We start from the raw sequence: 18,700 nt of genomic DNA, 5'->3' as shown, positions 1-18,700 counted from the left end.
CACCCTTAATAGAAAGTGGGGTAATGCGGTCAAGGGTAAGGGAGTCGGTCATGCGGTCAGGCCTACAGAATGTTACAATACAGCAATACAAATATAACTCAATACCAATAACAGGTAGCCCATCTTGCACATACACTTCCAACCAGGAGCCTACCTCTAGGAGTCACATAACCAGTTACAAACCTGGTAGGGACAGCTCATCAGAGTTGCCTGCTTGTGAGGGGCAGTCACTAGAGACACCTACCTTTTAGATACAGGTTGGCAGAGGATTCTACATATAAATGGCTGTTCACCAGAGACTGCCTGCTACAGACAGGCTATTAGAAACTCGTACCTGTAAGTAGCATGTCGACTACTTGTTCGTGACAGTCACCAGAGACAGCTACCTGCTAGGGAGAGGATACCAGAGTTTACTACCTGTAAGTGACAGCTCACCAGAGTCAACGACTTGGGATGGGCAGTCGCCAGAGACACCTACCTTTTAGATACTGGTTGGCAGAGACACCTAGTGTCAGGTGACAGGTCCACCACTTGTGAGAGACGGTCACCAGCGACACCCAACTGCTGGAGACTCTTACCTGTAGGGGACAGCTCACCAGAGTCGACTGTGAGAGATAGTCAGCAGAGACACCTATCTGCTAGAGACTGGTTATCAGAGACTCCTACCCGTGAGCATACATGCACTTGAACTGATACCTCGTTCCCTGGCTATGTGGAACAGGTCACACGTTCTCTTACTTTGAAAGGCAGGTGACCAGCAACATACCTGGAACATTTGGTCCATCTGTGGGCTTGTGTGGCCCATTCTGGTAAATTCTCTCTTTACTGAAAGATGTTGCTGTTTCGGATGTGGCCTTAAGCTCTTCACGGGGGGTCTTCAGGTCTCCCACAGAGGCCTTCAGCCCTGCTGGGGAGGCCTTCAGATGGTCCAGGGTGGTTTTTGTGCCTCCGACTGATGATGTCTTCAGCCATGCTCGGGAGGTCTTCACGTGGCTCAGGGTAGTCTTCACACCTCCCATCGATGTTGTGTGCCCTTCTGGGGTATTCTTGAGCCCCAATGATGTGGTCTTCAGGTGACTCAGGGTGGTTTTAACACCTCCCATTTTTGTCTTGAGCCCTTCCGGGGTATTCTTCATCCCCGCCGATGTGGCCTTCAGGTGGCTTAGGGTTGTCTTCATACTTCCCACTAATGTCTTGAGCCTTTCCGGGCTATTCTTATGCCCTACCGGGGTGCTCTTCAGGTGGCTAAGGGTGGTCTTACTAGTTCCAACCGATGTCTTGTATCCTTCTAAAGAAGTGTTTGGTATATCTGGTGGACTTTTCAGTCCTTCTTCGTTGGACAACCACCCCATTCTGGAGGACTTCAGCCCTGCTGGTCGGGCAGCTTTCGGGCTCTTCAGAAGGGAGCCCAGGAAGTCAATTAACTGTTCCGGATCTGAGACTTTGGGCCGGTCCTTAGAAACTAAAAATACAGAAAAAAGAAGCAAAAGGAGATGTGAGAGCTTCTGCAGGGTGAATGTGGCACATCTGCATCCCACCCCCCTGACCGAGCATAGTGCCCATGCAATTGGCATTAATATGGGCTTTTTTGGTCCATTCCCACTACCAGTGCTCACCAAAGTTGCAGGTCAAGCTGCCTTATTTACAGGCAGATGACAGCACCAATCGAACACTGTCATTATGGTGCTGGGGTGCACCTAGTCATAGCCAGCCATTGCAGATACATGTTATGGGACGGGAAGCCAACGCCAACTTCAATTTTAGAAATCAAAGTTACATTTCAAACACAGCTTGCAAATTGAAGACACTGAGTGACAGAGTCCTTTCTAAAGGACACACAGAATCCAATAGATCATCTCTTTAGTACCATGTTCCAATAGCATGCTATGGGGAGGTGCGTGAGATAAATCCTCCTCCAAAAGGAGGCACCTAATCCAGGTCAGCATCTCTTTAATACCATGCAATGAAGGGCAGCGTGGGATAAGGCATGTGGTGAACCAGAAGGAGGACTCTGACTACATGTGCTCATGATTCACAAGTTTTATTTAAATAAAAAACGAAATGGCTAACTAGCCCTATAGCTATGAGGGAAGTTCCCTACCTAACAAAGGTAAAACTAAGGGTGCTCGTCAAGTCCAAATAAAACGTTTTCTGTCCTCTGGCCGAATCCTGAGTAGCTAACTGGCTCTACCACTTTAAGAAAATACCTAACTAAAGGGAGGCTTGTTCACTAGCCTCGGTATGGACTTCTGCCTCGCCCAATGGTCGCTGACATGTTCTCGTTCTTGTATTTTTGTATTTTGTATTTGTTTATTATTTGTATCGCACACCAAACCCTGAGGTAACTGGGCGCTTGAGAAACTTGGTGGTTACATACAGAGAAGTGCAATACATTCATATTACAGTTAAAAAAAAAAAACAGAGAGGGACCCTGGTTACAGGTGGGTCTGTTATGAGATCAAAGGCATAGAGTTTGGTATGGCAGACAGATGATTAACAAATCATAAGTCATGACAGACAAAAGCGTGACAAATCATAAATAAGCAGTGGTAAGTTTACGTGGTGAGGTCTCTTAGTGGAGAGACTTCTTGCTCAGCCAATTTTTTTATGTTGGCTTTAAAGGGGAGGAAGGACGGTTCCTGTCTGAAGGGGATGGGAATGGAATTCCGAAATTTGGCGGCATGTACTGGGAAGCTAGCTCCTCCGGATGTTTTGAGATTGAATCTCGGTACCATCAGGTTGTGGGAATGAGATGATCTGGTATTGAGTGTAGGTTGGTGTTTGCAGAATTTTTCCGCCAGGTATTTCGGAGCTGAGTTTGTGAGGCATTTGTGTGTGATGGCCAAGGTGCGTAGTGTGATTCTGTCACGGATGGATAGCCAATTGGCATTCTGTCTGTGAGAGGGGATGTGGCAGGATCTGAGAAGTTTGAGGGCTGCTCTCAGAGAGTTATTCTGACGTATCTGGAGTTTATTTAGGTTGTGTTCAGAAGAGCCCAGGAAGAGAGTGTTGCAGTAGTTGAGTTTAGATAGAGACAGTGCTCTAGCCAGGGTTAAGCAGCTGCTTGTGGAGAGGTAAGCTTTGCAGCTATAGATCAATTTGTTGATATAGGCCGTGGAGGAGGCCACGCTGTTTACCTGTTTTTTGAGAGAGTTGAGTCGAGGTAGACCCCCAATGTTTTTATTTCTTTGGACACATTGATAATATTGCAGTCAATGACGAAAGATGAGTATTTGATGTTGAATTTTTTCAGGCGTGCTTGAGTCCCCACGATCATCAACTCTGTCTTATCGTTATTGAGACAAAGGGCCTCATTACACGGATGGCGGAGAACCATGGCGCCATTAGCGCCATGGTTCATGCCGGTAAAATACCGGCACCACCTTGGCGGAAAGGGGAATTACCGCCCCATTCCAAGGTTGGCGGGGCGGTAATTCCCCCTTCCACCATTGCCCTTCCCCATTCCCATTTTTGCCCCATAGGGCTCAATGGGAATGGGGAAGGCGCTAATTACGGTACCGCAAATTGCGGTACCGTAATTAGCTCCCTGGGTCCCTTTGCGGGTTGGTTTTTAACGCCTGCAAAAAGCAGGCGTTAAATTCCCCAACCCGCAAAGGGACCTCGTAGTAAGGAGGTAAGGATTTACCGGTACCGGTATTTTACCGGTACCGGTAAATCCTTACCGCCATCCGTGTAATGAGGCCCATAGACTGTTAGTAGCCATCCAGGCCTGGATTTCGAGGTAGATGGTGTTTAGTAGTTTGGAATCATGGTCATAGCAGCTAGTGAGTGGGATGAGAAGTTGAGTGTCATCTGAATAGTTAGTGTAGATGACACCCAAGTTGTCTAGTCAGTCGAAGAGCAGCTTTGTAAATATACTGTAGAGTGTGGGCGACACACAGGATCTCTGTGGGATGCCGCAGAGTATCGGTGTGGGGATGGCTGAAGCTGACAGGGAGAAGACTCTAGTGGTCCTGTTTGATAGAAATGATTTAACCCAATCATATGTATTGGAGGAGAAGGCTGCCGCAGTGTTAAGGTGTTTGGTGAGGTAGTCTTCACGATTTAGGTACACATCCCTTTGGAAGATCAACTATCTTCTGTAAGGATTTCCCTCTCCCTCTGATAAGGAAACAGTTTCTTATTTTGAAATGTTCCAATCCCACTAGGATGATTTGAAAAATACACTTCTTTCTTTCCCATCTTCGTAGCGTTGGGACTTCCCAAAAGTCTGTTAGCTCTGTGGTAAAAAGTTGTATTTCTCATTATACAATTTAACATAGAATTCTTGGCCATTCCTATAACAACGCTCCGCGTGATTTATGCACTATGCTGTCCGTGTTTTAGAGTGCTCTGCTTCCCGTTCCTCTGTTGCAGCATGGGACCTCTGACTGTGCTTTCTGGACACTCTTAGCAGTTACTTCAAGTTTGAGATATAGTTTCTGTATCTTTTCCCACTGTTATTTAGTGAGTGCCTGTTAGGGAGAATTCTCTGTTTAGGCTGAATTTCCCTACCTAGTGAGTCCCCCAGCAGCTTTGCTGGATTTCTGGGGTTTAATTTTTTTCTCCTGCCAAGAGTGAGACTCTTTTACCCTCACTCTTGGACATGTTGAAGTGTGTTTTCTTGGTTAAACCTTGTGTTGAATGGGCTATGGGGTCTTTTACTCCATAGGGCCTCATGTATTTTTGTGATATGGGTCACACAGCACCCTCTGTGCCGTGACCCAGGGGTGTCCTAGGGACTCCCCAACATAGACTCCATACCCTGGGACTGACTACTGTCTCCCAGGGCATGTAAAGTCACCAAAGACTTTGCTAGTCTTGAATCCTGAACAGAACCAGTACAAACCATCATATTGTGGACGTACTGGCTGGGGCAATTCGATTGCCCCAGGGTCTGTTAGTCGAGGGGGCACGTCTCCGTCCCCCCTGATCGAGTTTTGGCTGGTGGCAGTGGAAACTACTTTTTATATTCGACCGCGAATATTTCCCTATGGGATTTCCCATTGTTTTAGGCTAACACATTTAATTATTTATTTACGGTAGCCTTAAACATACCGCCGGTTTATATATTTATTTTTATAACTCCGGTTGGGACTTTTTGCCAAAACTTGATTCTAAAATGGCGTTGGTGTTCGCCTCTGTAACTCTGACCCAAAGTGGAGCCCTTTGTTCCACTTTTGGCGGGCTTCTCCACAGAAGCCCTCCAAAGTGGTGCCACTCTGTCTGGGGTACTTAGGAGGGGTGGAGGGGGGTTTAGGCACCCTGGACTGAGTTACCTAGGTAACTCAAGTCGCACTCCGTCCTGATTGGCCCAAGTGGTGAGCCGGCCGGCTCACCACTTAGCATGTTTGAGTGACAGCTAGGCTGGGTGAATGGGGGTTTGCTGCATAAAAGCAGGGCTTTGGGGACTGGGACTTCAGAAGTCGCCACAGGACCAAGAATCCGACGAGGGAAGAGCTGAGCCGACCTGCTTCGACGACACCACCCGGTGGAGCCCTGCTGAACCGTCTCACCACTTTTTCCCGACGACCGAGGAGAACTCTTAACGGAGTGGCTCCTTCCCTTGACTGGTGGGGACAACCAGTTTTCGCCTTCTTTCCGTCCTTTTGAGGTATCTCGTGGCCGCCTTGCCTGTGCCAAGCACCCCGGCATCCGGAATACCACACTTTACCCCCATACCGCGAAAGTCGGTACCAACCCTTGAACCGGAGGACTCCGCGGCTGGTTTCTTCCCGGGCAGTGCTACGACCTTTCTCTTCTGCTCTTCAGCGAGATATTCTTCTCCCCTGACCGACGTCGAGCCTTGCTGTCGCTGCCTGGAACAACTGCCCCCGCTGGAGGATCCTTTCCGCTTAAGGTACTGTGTTCCGCCTGGCTTCCCTTGCTACCGACTGTACGGGGTAGATTTAGTCCCCGGCTTTCGAACCTGGGAGTGCCTGGGACACTTTGGCTAAACTTTCTGAGCCACTCTAAACTCTTTTTGACTCTTTGCAAGACTTTGAATCTCTAACTAACAGTGTGATCTTGGGCACATTTTCGCTCCGGCTACTCTAAGAGTGGGCCCTGCCTAGTGACTTTTGCTCACCTGTGACTTTATTCTTCGTTAAGCCTATTGCAAGTGTTCTGGACCTTAGAGTGGTGTGTCTAACCTATTTCTGCTTTTTCTCTCCCTTTCTTGGAAACTACTAGAGTGTCATCTAACGTTAAGCACTCACCTCTGTTTTAATTAAGTGGTGTTAACCTAGAGTTGTCTAGATAGGAGAAAGGATTGAATTTACTTTCAGTATAACTGTGTTGAAGTGCTTTTACTATATTTTTGCTAGAGTGTTTTTAACTTATGTGTATTTTAAATAAATAACTATATACTTTTGAAACCAAGCTCTGGTCAGTGTTTGCTTGTGCTATTGTGTTTTGGTACATATTGTGTATACTTTACATACTGCCTAACTCTTCTTGAGAGAAGTCTGACTGCTCAGCCACAGCTACCAGGTAAATCTGGGTGGTACAGACTGCTACCAAAGGGGTTTACTGCTCTACCTGTAGTCTTAAATCTTTTGCAGTGTTCCCCAAGGGAACTGCACAGGTTTCTGCCTAACACTGGTGTACAGCGGTGGGATTTGTATTGAGTATACATTTTATTGTGCTTTAGATACCTTAGTGCAACTAACCACAAAGCTTAGCACTGAAAAAGTAAAACCTCTAACATGTCAGTTATAGAAAGCTATAGTCAAGAGTCCCTTGCAGCCAAAACTGCTGATTGTTTAAGAATGCTCTGTAAACATAAGGATCTCCTGACTAAGGGCAAGAAAATGGAGCTGATTGAAAGATTGTTAGCTAACCAAAGTCTGGGTGATGGTTCAGAGGAGCCTACCACTCCAGCAACTGTAGATGACAGTATTGAAGTTAACATAGAGCAAAATGTTGATGTTTCTGAGGAAGAGTCAGAAGAGGAGGGTGAGGCTGTTGTAACTGTCCCCCCTAGGCCTCTGCCTGCTCTACCTGCTGTGCCTACTGGACCTTTACCAGGTCCCACATTTAGTCCTCAGTACTTTGAACTGGAGAAAATGAAGCTAGAATTGGAGTATAAGAAACTTAATGCTCAAACTGACAAAGAACTAAGGCTAAGGGAAATGGAGCTCAAGTATGACTTAGAAATGAAGAAATTATCTGTTGAGAATGTTTCTCTCTCTGGCTCCTCTAGAAGTTCCAGTCCTAAAAGACCCCGGATGCCTAAAGAATTGGTTGGTATGTATGAGCCTAAGTTGGATGTGTTGGATTGGTTGTCTCTGTTTGAATATAATCATGGGCTCCAGAACATCACAGGAAATGACTTACTCACCTGGTTGTTCTCTAGGCTTCCCCCTGTTGCAACTGATGTGGTAATGGAGATGGGGGAGGAGGATAGGAAGGACTATGAATGTGTGAAACTAGCTTTGATAGCTAGGTTTGGGAAGACCCCTTCCCAGTATCTTAAGAGGTTTAGGAGCCTCAAAAAGCATGATGGTACCCCTTGGGCTACCTGGGTGAGTGAATGTTTGAAAAACTTAGAGGGATGGATTAAGGGTTACAAGGTGAACACTTATGAAGGTATGAAGAATTTGTTTATGTTGGAGACTATTTATGATGCCTGCTCTCCTGAGCTCAGACAACACTTGGCTGATTCCAGGGAATTAGATTCCCGGAAACTAGCTAGGGCTGCTGACTTGTGGGTTGCCAACAGGGCCACTCACAAGGATTCTGGGGTAACTCAGAAGAAGGATGGGGAGAAACAGCCTAAAAAAGACTCCAAAGAGAATTCTAATAATTCCTATCCCAAAGAGGGCCCCAAACCACAAAATAACCAGGGTAAGCCCCATGGGAAACCTAGTCAGGCTACTGTACCTTCTGGCCACAAGCCAGAAGGAGGTCAGAACAAGCCACCCTTCCAGAGAGCATTTGGACAATGCTATGTCTGTCAGGGTACTGACCATATCAAAGGAGATCCCAAGTGCAAGGGTAAACCTGCAGGGATCAGCACAGTCTCCTTAGCCTTCACTCCTGAGGATGAAGTCCAGATGGCTAGTGCCCACTTTGAACTCTTTGCTGAAGAACCCTTGGGTCTTCAAGCAACTGTAAACTTAGAGCCTATGGGTCTGGTTAGTCCCCAGAATAGGGTTGTGTATAACTCCCTACCTGTTAACTCTAAGGTGTATTATGTGGACAGTGTTCTTGTCAATGGCCAGGATACTCCTGCCAGGAGAGACACTGGGGCCAGCAGAACAGTAGTGGATGAAAGCTTCTTTCAACCTGAGGATGTGGCCAAAGCACCCAAAGGTCCCACTAAGATGTCTGGAGGCCCTGTCCAAATGGTTCCTATCCTACCAGCCCTCATTCAGTGTAACAACATGACAGTGAGGATCCCTGTCGGTGTTCAGACTGAGGTACCTGGGAAGGTCCTGTTAGGGAATGACCTAAGAACTCTAGGAGTAGTGTCACATACCCCCAGGCCTCCCAGTATGGAGAAGCAGAACTTAACCAAATTGGCTAGACAGGCTACCTTGAAGGACCCTTCTAAGCCTGTGGGACCCTCTACTGAGAACCCCACTACAAGCCCTGGTGTTAGTAAGTTGACCTCTAACCCAGGCACATTTCAGGATAGTATGCTAGGAACATGGGCGCCCCAACCAAGCTCCATCATTGTTCCCCTAGTCTCAGAGTCTCTGACTCCCCCTGCTTCTGAGGAAGAGGTGGATAGACCAACTAGGCCCCTATCTGGACCTGAGAGAACTGGTAATTCTCAGTGCTGGTGGAAAACCAGAAAAGAAAAGTCTAAGGCCAAAAACCTTCGGACTGTTGGACCTTCTACTGAAGACCCCAACTCCAATCCTAATATTAGGGGGGAAACTCCTAAAATAGGTAAAGGTAGATCTAAGAGGAAGGGGAAGCAGGTACATTGCCTAACCCCAACCCCTCCAACCAAGAGGCCTAAGACCCAACCTGCTCCCACAAGAGAGGTGGTGAGGAACCTTGGAGGCCCCTCTAGATCTAAGGGAATCCTTTATAAGGACCCCTTGAAAAAGCCTAACATAGGTTCAGAAGTTGTACCAACTTCTGAGGGACTGGTCAACCAGATCCCCTATAACAAAAAGACTGATGTTCCTCAAAGGGTCTGTAGGTCCGTTAGCTTGCAAAAGAAAACCTTTGAGTTCTCCATTGAACATAGGTCAAGGTGTCACCATCAAAATGCTGATGGACTCTCTAGGATGTATATCATCGACTAGAGGTATGAGGTTCATCCAGGAGTGGATTAAATCCTCCTGTCCCTTAGTCTGGGGGGGGCGAGTGTTAGGGAGAATTCTCTGTTTAGGCTGAATTTCCCTACCTAGTGAGTCCCCCAGCAGCTTTGCTGGATTTCTGGGGTTTAATTTTTTTCTCCTGCCAAGAGTGAGACTCTTTTACCCTCACTCTTGGACATGTTGAAGTGTGTTTTCTTGGTTAAACCTTGTGTTGAATGGGCTATGGGGTCTTTTACTCCATAGGGCCTCATGTATTTTTGTGATATGGGTCACACAGCACCCTCTGTGCCGTGACCCAGGGGTGTCCTAGGGACTCCCCAACATAGACTCCATACCCTGGGACTGACTACTGTCTCCCAGGGCATGTAAAGTCACCAAAGACTTTGCTAGTCTTGAATCCTGAACAGAACCAGTACAAACCATCATATTGTGGACGTACTGGCTGGGGCAATTCGATTGCCCCAGGGTCTGTTAGTCGAGGGGGCACGTCTCCGTCCCCCCTGATCGAGTTTTGGCTGGTGGCAGTGGAAACTACTTTTTATATTCGACCGCGAATATTTCCCTATGGGATTTCCCATTGTTTTAGGCTAACACATTTAATTATTTATTTACGGTAGCCTTAAACATACCGCCGGTTTATATATTTATTTTTATAACTCCGGTTGGGACTTTTTGCCAAAACTTGATTCTAAAATGGCGTTGGTGTTCGCCTCTGTAACTCTGACCCAAAGTGGAGCCCTTTGTTCCACTTTTGGCGGGCTTCTCCACAGAAGCCCTCCAAAGTGGTGCCACTCTGTCTGGGGTACTTAGGAGGGGTGGAGGGGGGTTTAGGCACCCTGGACTGAGTTACCTAGGTAACTCAAGTCGCACTCCGTCCTGATTGGCCCAAGTGGTGAGCCGGCCGGCTCACCACTTAGCATGTTTGAGTGACAGCTAGGCTGGGTGAATGGGGGTTTGCTGCATAAAAGCAGGGCTTTGGGGACTGGGACTTCAGAAGTCGCCACAGGACCAAGAATCCGACGAGGGAAGAGCTGAGCCGACCTGCTTCGACGACACCACCCGGTGGAGCCCTGCTGAACCGTCTCACCACTTTTTCCCGACGACCGAGGAGAACTCTTAACGGAGTGGCTCCTTCCCTTGACTGGTGGGGACAACCAGTTTTCGCCTTCTTTCCGTCCTTTTGAGGTATCTCGTGGCCGCCTTGCCTGTGCCAAGCACCCCGGCATCCGGAATACCACACTTTACCCCCATACCGCGAAAGTCGGTACCAACCCTTGAACCGGAGGACTCCGCGGCTGGTTTCTTCCCGGGCAGTGCTACGACCTTTCTCTTCTGCTCTTCAGCGAGATATTCTTCTCCCCTGACCGACGTCGAGCCTTGCTGTCGCTGCCTGGAACAACTGCCCCCGCTGGAGGATCCTTTCCGCTTAAGGTACTGTGTTCCGCCTGGCTTCCCTTGCTACCGACTGTACGGGGTAGATTTAGTCCCCGGCTTTCGAACCTGGGAGTGCCTGGGACACTTTGGCTAAACTTTCTGAGCCACTCTAAACTCTTTTTGACTCTTTGCAAGACTTTGAATCTCTAACTAACAGTGTGATCTTGGGCACATTTTCGCTCCGGCTACTCTAAGAGTGGGCCCTGCCTAGTGACTTTTGCTCACCTGTGACTTTATTCTTCGTTAAGCCTATTGCAAGTGTTCTGGACCTTAGAGTGGTGTGTCTAACCTATTTCTGCTTTTTCTCTCCCTTTCTTGGAAACTACTAGAGTGTCATCTAACGTTAAGCACTCACCTCTGTTTTAATTAAGTGGTGTTAACCTAGAGTTGTCTAGATAGGAGAAAGGATTGAATTTACTTTCAGTATAACTGTGTTGAAGTGCTTTTACTATATTTTTGCTAGAGTGTTTTTAACTTATGTGTATTTTAAATAAATAACTATATACTTTTGAAACCAAGCTCTGGTCAGTGTTTGCTTGTGCTATTGTGTTTTGGTACATATTGTGTATACTTTACATACTGCCTAACTCTTCTTGAGAGAAGTCTGACTGCTCAGCCACAGCTACCAGGTAAATCTGGGTGGTACAGACTGCTACCAAAGGGGTTTACTGCTCTACCTGTAGTCTTAAATCTTTTGCAGTGTTCCCCAAGGGAACTGCACAGGTTTCTGCCTAACAGTGCCATATGTCCATCTCACTCTCTTAACTTGGCATACTGTGTCGGCTATTCTCGCCTTGTACTAAATTGTTCGTATCCCTTTTCTTTATTGATTAGAGGGGACGGATGCCCATTACATTCTTGTTACTGTTTATAGTATTGGTGGCTTTCAGTACATTGTTCATATGGTTTGCTCTCTTGTTCAATGGGGCTGTGTGCCTGTTACATTTGCTCTGGATTTCGTACCTGCGTCGGTTTCTTTGCTCCTGGAAACCCGCATTCATGCATCTCGCTCACCTCCACAGGTCTGTAGCGTCTCTTTCCCCATTGGTGCCTCTCATGGCAGGAAAGACGCTTGTCAGGGGGGGCTGGGGTTCTTGGGCGCCTCTTTTTGCTCGGCTATCAGCATTGGTTGCTGGGTGGCAGGCCCACTGCTCTTCAGTAGTCACGCCACCCGGGAAGACAGTTCTCTTTCTGTCCTCTGTCTCGCCTACACCAATCCCTCTTGCTCGGTTAAGGCACCCGCAGTCCAGCCTCCAGATAGTGGGTTTCTTGCTCTGCTCGTCACAGCTGGCTCTGCGGATCGACGTAGCTCCAACCCTCCAGGATGTAGATTCTCCAGGGTCTTGCCTCTGTGTAGAACTTGCTCTCCTCCCACCATGGGAATCCCCTCTCCATTCACAAAATGCTTGCATCTTATACACGTCTTTAGAATTAATTCAATGATGTCCCCCTTCCAGGATTATGGCACTCAGGTGAGTTCCACCATTACCTGAAGCCAATATGGTTACAGAAGGATCTTTATGATTTATACTTGGAAGGGGAAATGCAAGTGTTTTTCTGACATGTACGCAGAAATTGTAGTTTTGACTGGGAGTTCCATGCTGGAATCGGAGTCCTTGTCGCCAGAGCAGAGTCTCGCCCATGAGGTCCAATTTGCCAAGATCCCTAGAGAGGGTTTTGCGTAGCAGGCTAACCTTCCTGTCCTTAAAGGGGGTGACTCCTCCCTGGAGAGAAGGGACAGATTGTCCAGATTCATCACATGCATCATCCTGAAAGATGCACAAAATCCAGTCCTGTATCTCTACAATACCATGCAATGGGGAACGGCGCGGGTTAAGGGTTCCTCCAAAAAGAGGCCCAAATCCAGTCCAGCATCTCTACAGTGCCATGCAACGAAGAACAGTGTGGGTTAAGGCTTCCTCCAGAAGAACAAATTACTTACCCCTAGTAACGTTCTTTGGATTGGATGTTCCTCCCATGTACTCCCCATCTTTTGATACATATCCATCCAGCTTCAGCGGCTTCCGAATAATTTCTCAGCAGAGGGCGCTGTGCGTCGATGCAGTCGACTTAATGCTGGAAGCCCTCAAGGGGTATATTTAGCATGTGCAGCGCCTGTTGGCTTCAGTCCAGTCCCAGACAGTACCAGGCTCTGAAAGAGCTTAAAGTGTAATGCCTGGAAATTCTACCGCGTGGGGTAGGTTGGGAGGGGGAATGAGGAATACATGGGAGGAACAACCAATCGAAAGAATGCTACCAGGAGTAAGTAACTTGTTCTTCGAATGGATTGTTTTCTCCCACGTATTCCTCATCTTTTGACAGACTCCCAAAGCAGTGTTGGTTATATTTAGACTTAATATTTTGTCATGGATTGAATGTAGGACAGCTTTCCCAAATCCTCCTTCTTGGCTAGAGGATGAATCCAGACTGTAATGCTTTGTAAATGTGTGAATGGTAGACAAAGTGGCTGCTGCACAAATGTCTTTATAGGCACCACTCTTTGCAGAGCAGAAAATGTTGCAATGCCCCTTCTGGAATGAGCTCTCAGGCATCAATAGCAAGAATTATCCATCTAAACAAAGTTTGTTTTGTAACTGGAAGCCCCAATTTAGGTCCAGTGTACATGATGTATTATCGGCATCCGTGAGATATAAAAACTCAAAGCCCTTCTGAGATTGAGCCTGTGTAGTCTTTCCTCTTCCTTGCTAGGATGAGGCGGCGGATAAAATGTTGGTAGTACCATTTTTTGGGATAAATGAAAACCCTGATACAATTTTAGGCAAACGTAATAAAGTTACTCACCGTAGTGACTACCTTACTCCTAGTCCATAGTCCCCTTTCCTCCATACTTATGGGGCATTCCTCCGTCCTGTGGGACGGGACCGGAAAACTTCCTACCTCTCTTTTTACGTGGGGTACAGCATGAATCCGTAACCCCGCCCTCTTTAGCTCCGCCCAGCGCACCGCCTATCAGTCCTTTTCTATCGCCAGGTCTGAGACCTTTATGCAATAACAGAGGAACCTTATTAGAGGGGACGGTGGGTGGGCGTATGGAGGAAAGGGGACTATGGACTAGGAGTAAGGTAGTCATTACGGTGAGTAACTTTATTATACTCCTGCATCCCAGGTTTTTTAGCACAGCTTGACCGAACTGAGCATCAGCTCTGGAGCTCAGGTCTAGACAGTAATGCCTACAAAAAGCTAATGGGGAGGCCCACATAGCCGCTTTCATGATGATCTCCCAGGGGACATACTTTTGGAAGGCAACAGCAGCCGCCTTGCCCTGTACAAGATGAGCATGAATCCCTTTTGGAGGTTGAAGGCCCTGAACAGCGTAAGCCTCCACTATACAGGCAGCAATCCATCTGGAGATGGTTGCTTTCGAGGCTGGCTTACCTTGTGGTTTACCAACAGGCCCCAAAGCTGAGAAGAGTTCCTAAACTAAGATGTTCTGTCCAGATAGAACTTAAGAGCTCTTCTAACGTCTCAGCAATGCAAAACCCTCTCAGCCTCTGCGGCTGAGTTTGGGAAGAAGACAAGCAAGGAGATTGACTGATTCAGATGAAAATCAGAGACCACTTTTGGAAGGAAAGAAGGATTCGTCCTCAGGAAAACCTTATCCTTATGAAAAACCAGGAAGGGATGCTCCACCGACAAGGCCTGGAGCTCACTCACACGCCTTGCCGAAGTCACAGCAACCAAGAAGGACACTTTCCACGAAAGGTACTTAAGGTCTACCATAGCCATGGGCTCAAAGGGCTTATGACACAAGGCTGTAAGGACCACATTCAGATCCCTTGTTGGATGTGGTTTGCGAACAGGAGGGTAAGGTGCATGAGGCCCGCAAAGTGTCTTTTAATGACTGGATTTGACAGCGAAAAAGAGCACTGATCCGTGGACAGATAAGCAGCAATAGCTGACAGATAAATCCTGCAGGACAAGACATGAATGCCAGACTCTGCCAGATGTGAGACAAAGGACAGAACTGCGTCGATCGTAGCCTCCTTGGGGTCCAGCTGCCTAGCCAAACACCAGTGGAAAAACCGTAGCCATTTACTTTTATAGTGAGATCTTGTCGAGGGCTTCCTGGCTGCCTGAATAATGCACGTTATCTGCGGACAAATTGAGGCGCTCTAAGGAACTGGACTCAGGCACCATGCCGCCAAGTTGAACGATTGTGGGGTGATGCCACAACTGGCGATCGCTCTGGTGAAGCAGGTTGGGAACCATAGGAAGCCTGATCGGTGCACACACCGATAGATGCTGAAGCTCTGAAAACCAAAACCTGGTCGGCCACCACGGTGCTATGAACAGAAGAGAATAATTCACTGTGCCCTCCGCTTGCAAAGCGCCCGATGTATCAGAGGCAGAGGCGGAAAAGCATAGGCCCTCATGTTGTGCCAGGAAATCTTGAAAGCATCTCCCAGCGAGGAGGCTCCCAGCCTGTTTCTGGAGGCATACAGGGGAAGCTTCCTGTTTGTCGATGTCGCGAAGAGGTCCACTTATGGAGTGCCCCAACAATGGAAAATCTGGAAGAGGACCTCCGTGTTCAGTTCCCACTCGTAACTGACCATTGCTCGTCGGCTGAGGGCATCTGTAGTAACATTCAGCTGGGCCGGGATGTGTACTGCCACCAGCCAGATGCCATGCTGAACAGCCCATTCCCAAATCTGAATGGCAAGATCCAAAAGAGGAGGGGACTTGGTACACCCCGGCTTGTTGATATAAAACATGGACACCACATTGTCCGTGCGGACACGACCACTTTGTTGACAATGACAGACTTGAACGCTTTCAGCGCCAGGATATCGCCAGGAGCTCCAAGTGATTTATATGAAGCTGTCTGTCCTGGGGCGACCAGAGATCAGAAACCTGAAGAAGATCCAATGTCGCAGCCCAACCCAGAAGGGAGGAGTCCGTCGCGACCATCAATAGCGGGCAGGGGTCTTGAAAAGCCGCGCCCACCGACAGATTTCTGAGAGAAGACCACCACAGGAGGTCTATCCTCATGAAGGATGGAACCAGGATCATTTTGGAGTCTCGATCCACTGCTTGTTGCCAAGAGCTCCAAATAGCCATCTGCCTCCTCCTAATCTTGAGACGAGCAAGAGGAAGAGCCAGCACACATGAGGCCATGAGGCCCAGAAACCTCTGGAACCACCAGGCCAACATGCTCGCCGACTGCATAAACACCTGACACATGGCCAACAGATCCGCCATTCTGTCCCCGGTCAGGTATACTCTGCAGTCGATCGTGATCCAACGAAAACCCAGGAAAATCAAGTCCAGAGAGACCGTCATGGAGGATTTCCGCCAGCTCACCGACAGCCCAAGGTGGAACAGGAGCTGGAGGAGAGAATGAAGATTGTTCGAGGCTGACACAGGACAAGGACTGCGCAGCAGCCAATAGTCCAAATACGGATACACATGGATACCCTGTAGCCGAAGATAAGCTGCGATGACCGACATCATCTTCGTAAAGACACGCAGTGCTGAGCTGAGGCTAAACGGGAGCACACAAAACTGAAAATGCTCCTCCCCCATGGGAAACCGTAGGTATTTCCGATGTGGACTCCAAATAAGGATATGCATATAAGCATCTTAAAGGTCCACAACGCTGAGCCAGTCGCCCTTCTGCAAAGAGGACTTTATCTGACAGGGCGTGATCATCTTGAATTTCTCTTGGAGAAGAGAGAGATTGAACTGGGAAAGGTCTAGGATGGTGCGCAGGCCAGCCTGGTTGGGTTTGGGGACTGCAAACAGCCGGGAGTAGAAGCCCTCCCCTTGCTCCCCTAGGGGAACGGGTTCCACCGCACTGAGATCCAGAAGCTTCTGGATCTCGGCTCTTAGGGAGGGCGACCCTGACTGCTGGAAGGGAGGATTGAAGGGTGGGGTAGGGTGAAGGGGCAAGCGGTAGCCCGCCCGAGCAACTGACAAGACCCACCTGTCCTCAGTGATGGTCTGCCATGCCTCCCAGTGATGCGCAATGCGCCTTCCCACCGGCATCTCATGCGAGCGCAGAAAATCCTCACTTAGCTGGTTTTTCGGTGGCTGTACCACTAGAACCTGAGGAGGAGGCCGAGGATTGAGAGAAAAACCCGGCCCCGTTGCTGACGCCGACGGGAGTTTCCTGTTGGAGTATCGACTCTATGCGTCTTCCGATCCAGAAACCCCCAAAAACCAGAGGAAGGCCGAGGCTGCGAAGAGATCCTCTGCGCCTTGAAAGGTGGTTTCACCAAGACGGACAGGGACTTGGCGGTTTGAGTGCTTTCCTTAGTCTTGGTCAGTGCAACGTCTGTCGATGAATGAAAAAGCTCTTTGCCGTCAAAAGGCAGGTCCAGAAATTTATCCTGCACCTCTTTGGAAAACTTTGTGGCATGAAACCAAGCCTGACGAGAGGTGTCCACGCCAAGCATGAGGCCCCGAGCCGAGGTGTCGACATGATGTGCCGCAGCTTCAAGCATATCCTGCGCCAGGACCCTGGCATCTGACAAACCCGCTCTAAAATCGTCTAGTTTATCTGCGGGGATGAATTCCTCAAATTCCGGCAGACCTTTCCACATTTTCATATTTGCCCCCGCTAACACAAGCTCTGCGTTAGCTTGACGCAACTGCAGGGCTGAATTAGCAGAGATCTTCCACCCCAAAGAGTCAAGAATCTAGTCCTCCTTGGCCAGAACCTGGGCTGCCGCTGTAGATGACGCTGAAGTCGGTCTGGACTGTAACGTGGCAGCCGCAACCAGCGTGGAGGAAGGGGGCGGACAAGACGCTAAGGCTACCTCTTCCAAAGAATTAAGCCTATAACGAGCATCAATCTTTTTGTTAACTATCAGTCCAGAGTGTGGTTTTTCCCAGACCTTTCGGACCTCGGCCAAAACGTCCTTCTGGAAGAACAAGCTGGGAAGCTACAGAGGAGACAAGGTGAACACCCAGAAAGCACCCCTTCCAGGGGAACGGGTGCCTCGGGGACTGGAACATCCAGAAGACACATCCTGTCCAGCAGGCAGTCGTGGAAGGCTCTAACAGAGTGGGGCTGGTCATCGATGTCCTGATACCGTGTGTCATCTGACACATCCGGGTCAAGCTGCGTCGCACCTGGCCCTGCTGAAGATTTGTCCACTGGAGACAAGGGAGGCAGAGCTGGAGGCGGGCCGGCCGGTAGAGGCGGAGCTGCCGGAACCACTAGAGGGCATATTTCCCTAAACAAACCTTGGAAATACTCCTTCATGGGGTCGGAGTGCATAAGCCTTTGAAATTTTCCAAAAAAGGCATCCTCCGCCGACGGTTTAGGCGTGGCAGGAGGGGGCCTCTCATGAGCGGAGTAGCTCCAGGGGCGTAAGGGAGAGGGCTGCCAAGAAGGTCCTTTTCCACTCTAATCAACGTAGATCAAGGGCGCAGATGCCGCAGGCAGTGAGACGGTGTGCAGTAAAGGCATCCGAGCATTCCAGTCATACACTGGACGAAAAGGATGCGCACAAGGAAAACGATGTTCACCTGAAAAACTGCTCCCAGCACCTAAAGCGGATGGCGTAGGTGTAAGGGAGGAATCCAAAATGTCCACTGTAGTCTTGGCGGGAACAGCCGCCATTTTGTCAGCACCTGAGGAGAACTGCAACACATGTGGGAGTGAGGCAGGGGTCTCCACAGGAGGGTCAGGGGTCTTCATTTTAGACTTGGCACAAGGAATCTCGGCAGAGCTGGTACTGTGCGGCCTAGGATATTTCTGAGACATGATATCAGCCAAATTAGCCTCCAACCGAGGGACTTCGGCCACGCCGGTAAAGAAGGAATTTCGGTCAGAGACCTCACTCTGTGCCCCCTTGACAGAACCAGTGTTACCGCCTGAGCGGGAACAATGAGGAGTACACCTCACCGACAAGATCTTTACAGGCCTCTCAGAACTGTCGGTCACCTTAGCCTCAAACAGAGGAACCTTAGACCCGAGTCCGGTAACAGCCCTCTCACGAGGGGCCTTGAACCTTAGTTCG

General features: G+C 48.8%; 1 protein-coding gene across 2 annotated transcripts in view; it reads right to left on the bottom strand.

Annotated features, from left to right (window-relative positions):
- LOC138521991 (uncharacterized) overlaps positions 1 to 18,700 on the bottom strand; it is a 523,182-nt gene that overhangs the window by 335,742 nt on the left and 168,740 nt on the right. For both annotated transcript variants that reach the window (XR_011283205.1, XM_069635182.1), the window contains exon 3: positions 767 to 1,462. Coding sequence is in view for 1 of the 2 variants with exons in the window: in XM_069635182.1 (XP_069491283.1) it covers positions 767 to 1,462 (696 nt within the window). In the remaining variant the exon portion in view is untranslated. The remainder of the gene's footprint in view (positions 1 to 766; positions 1,463 to 18,700) is intronic.

This window comes from Ambystoma mexicanum, chromosome 13 (genome assembly GCF_040938575.1).
Source record: "Ambystoma mexicanum isolate Mex_15411 chromosome 13, UKY_AmexF1_1, whole genome shotgun sequence".
In the NCBI taxonomy this organism is placed as follows: Eukaryota; Metazoa; Chordata; class Amphibia; order Caudata; family Ambystomatidae; genus Ambystoma; species Ambystoma mexicanum.
Note: the sequence above shows the minus strand (reverse complement) of the source record. Positions and strands in the feature narration are given on the sequence as shown.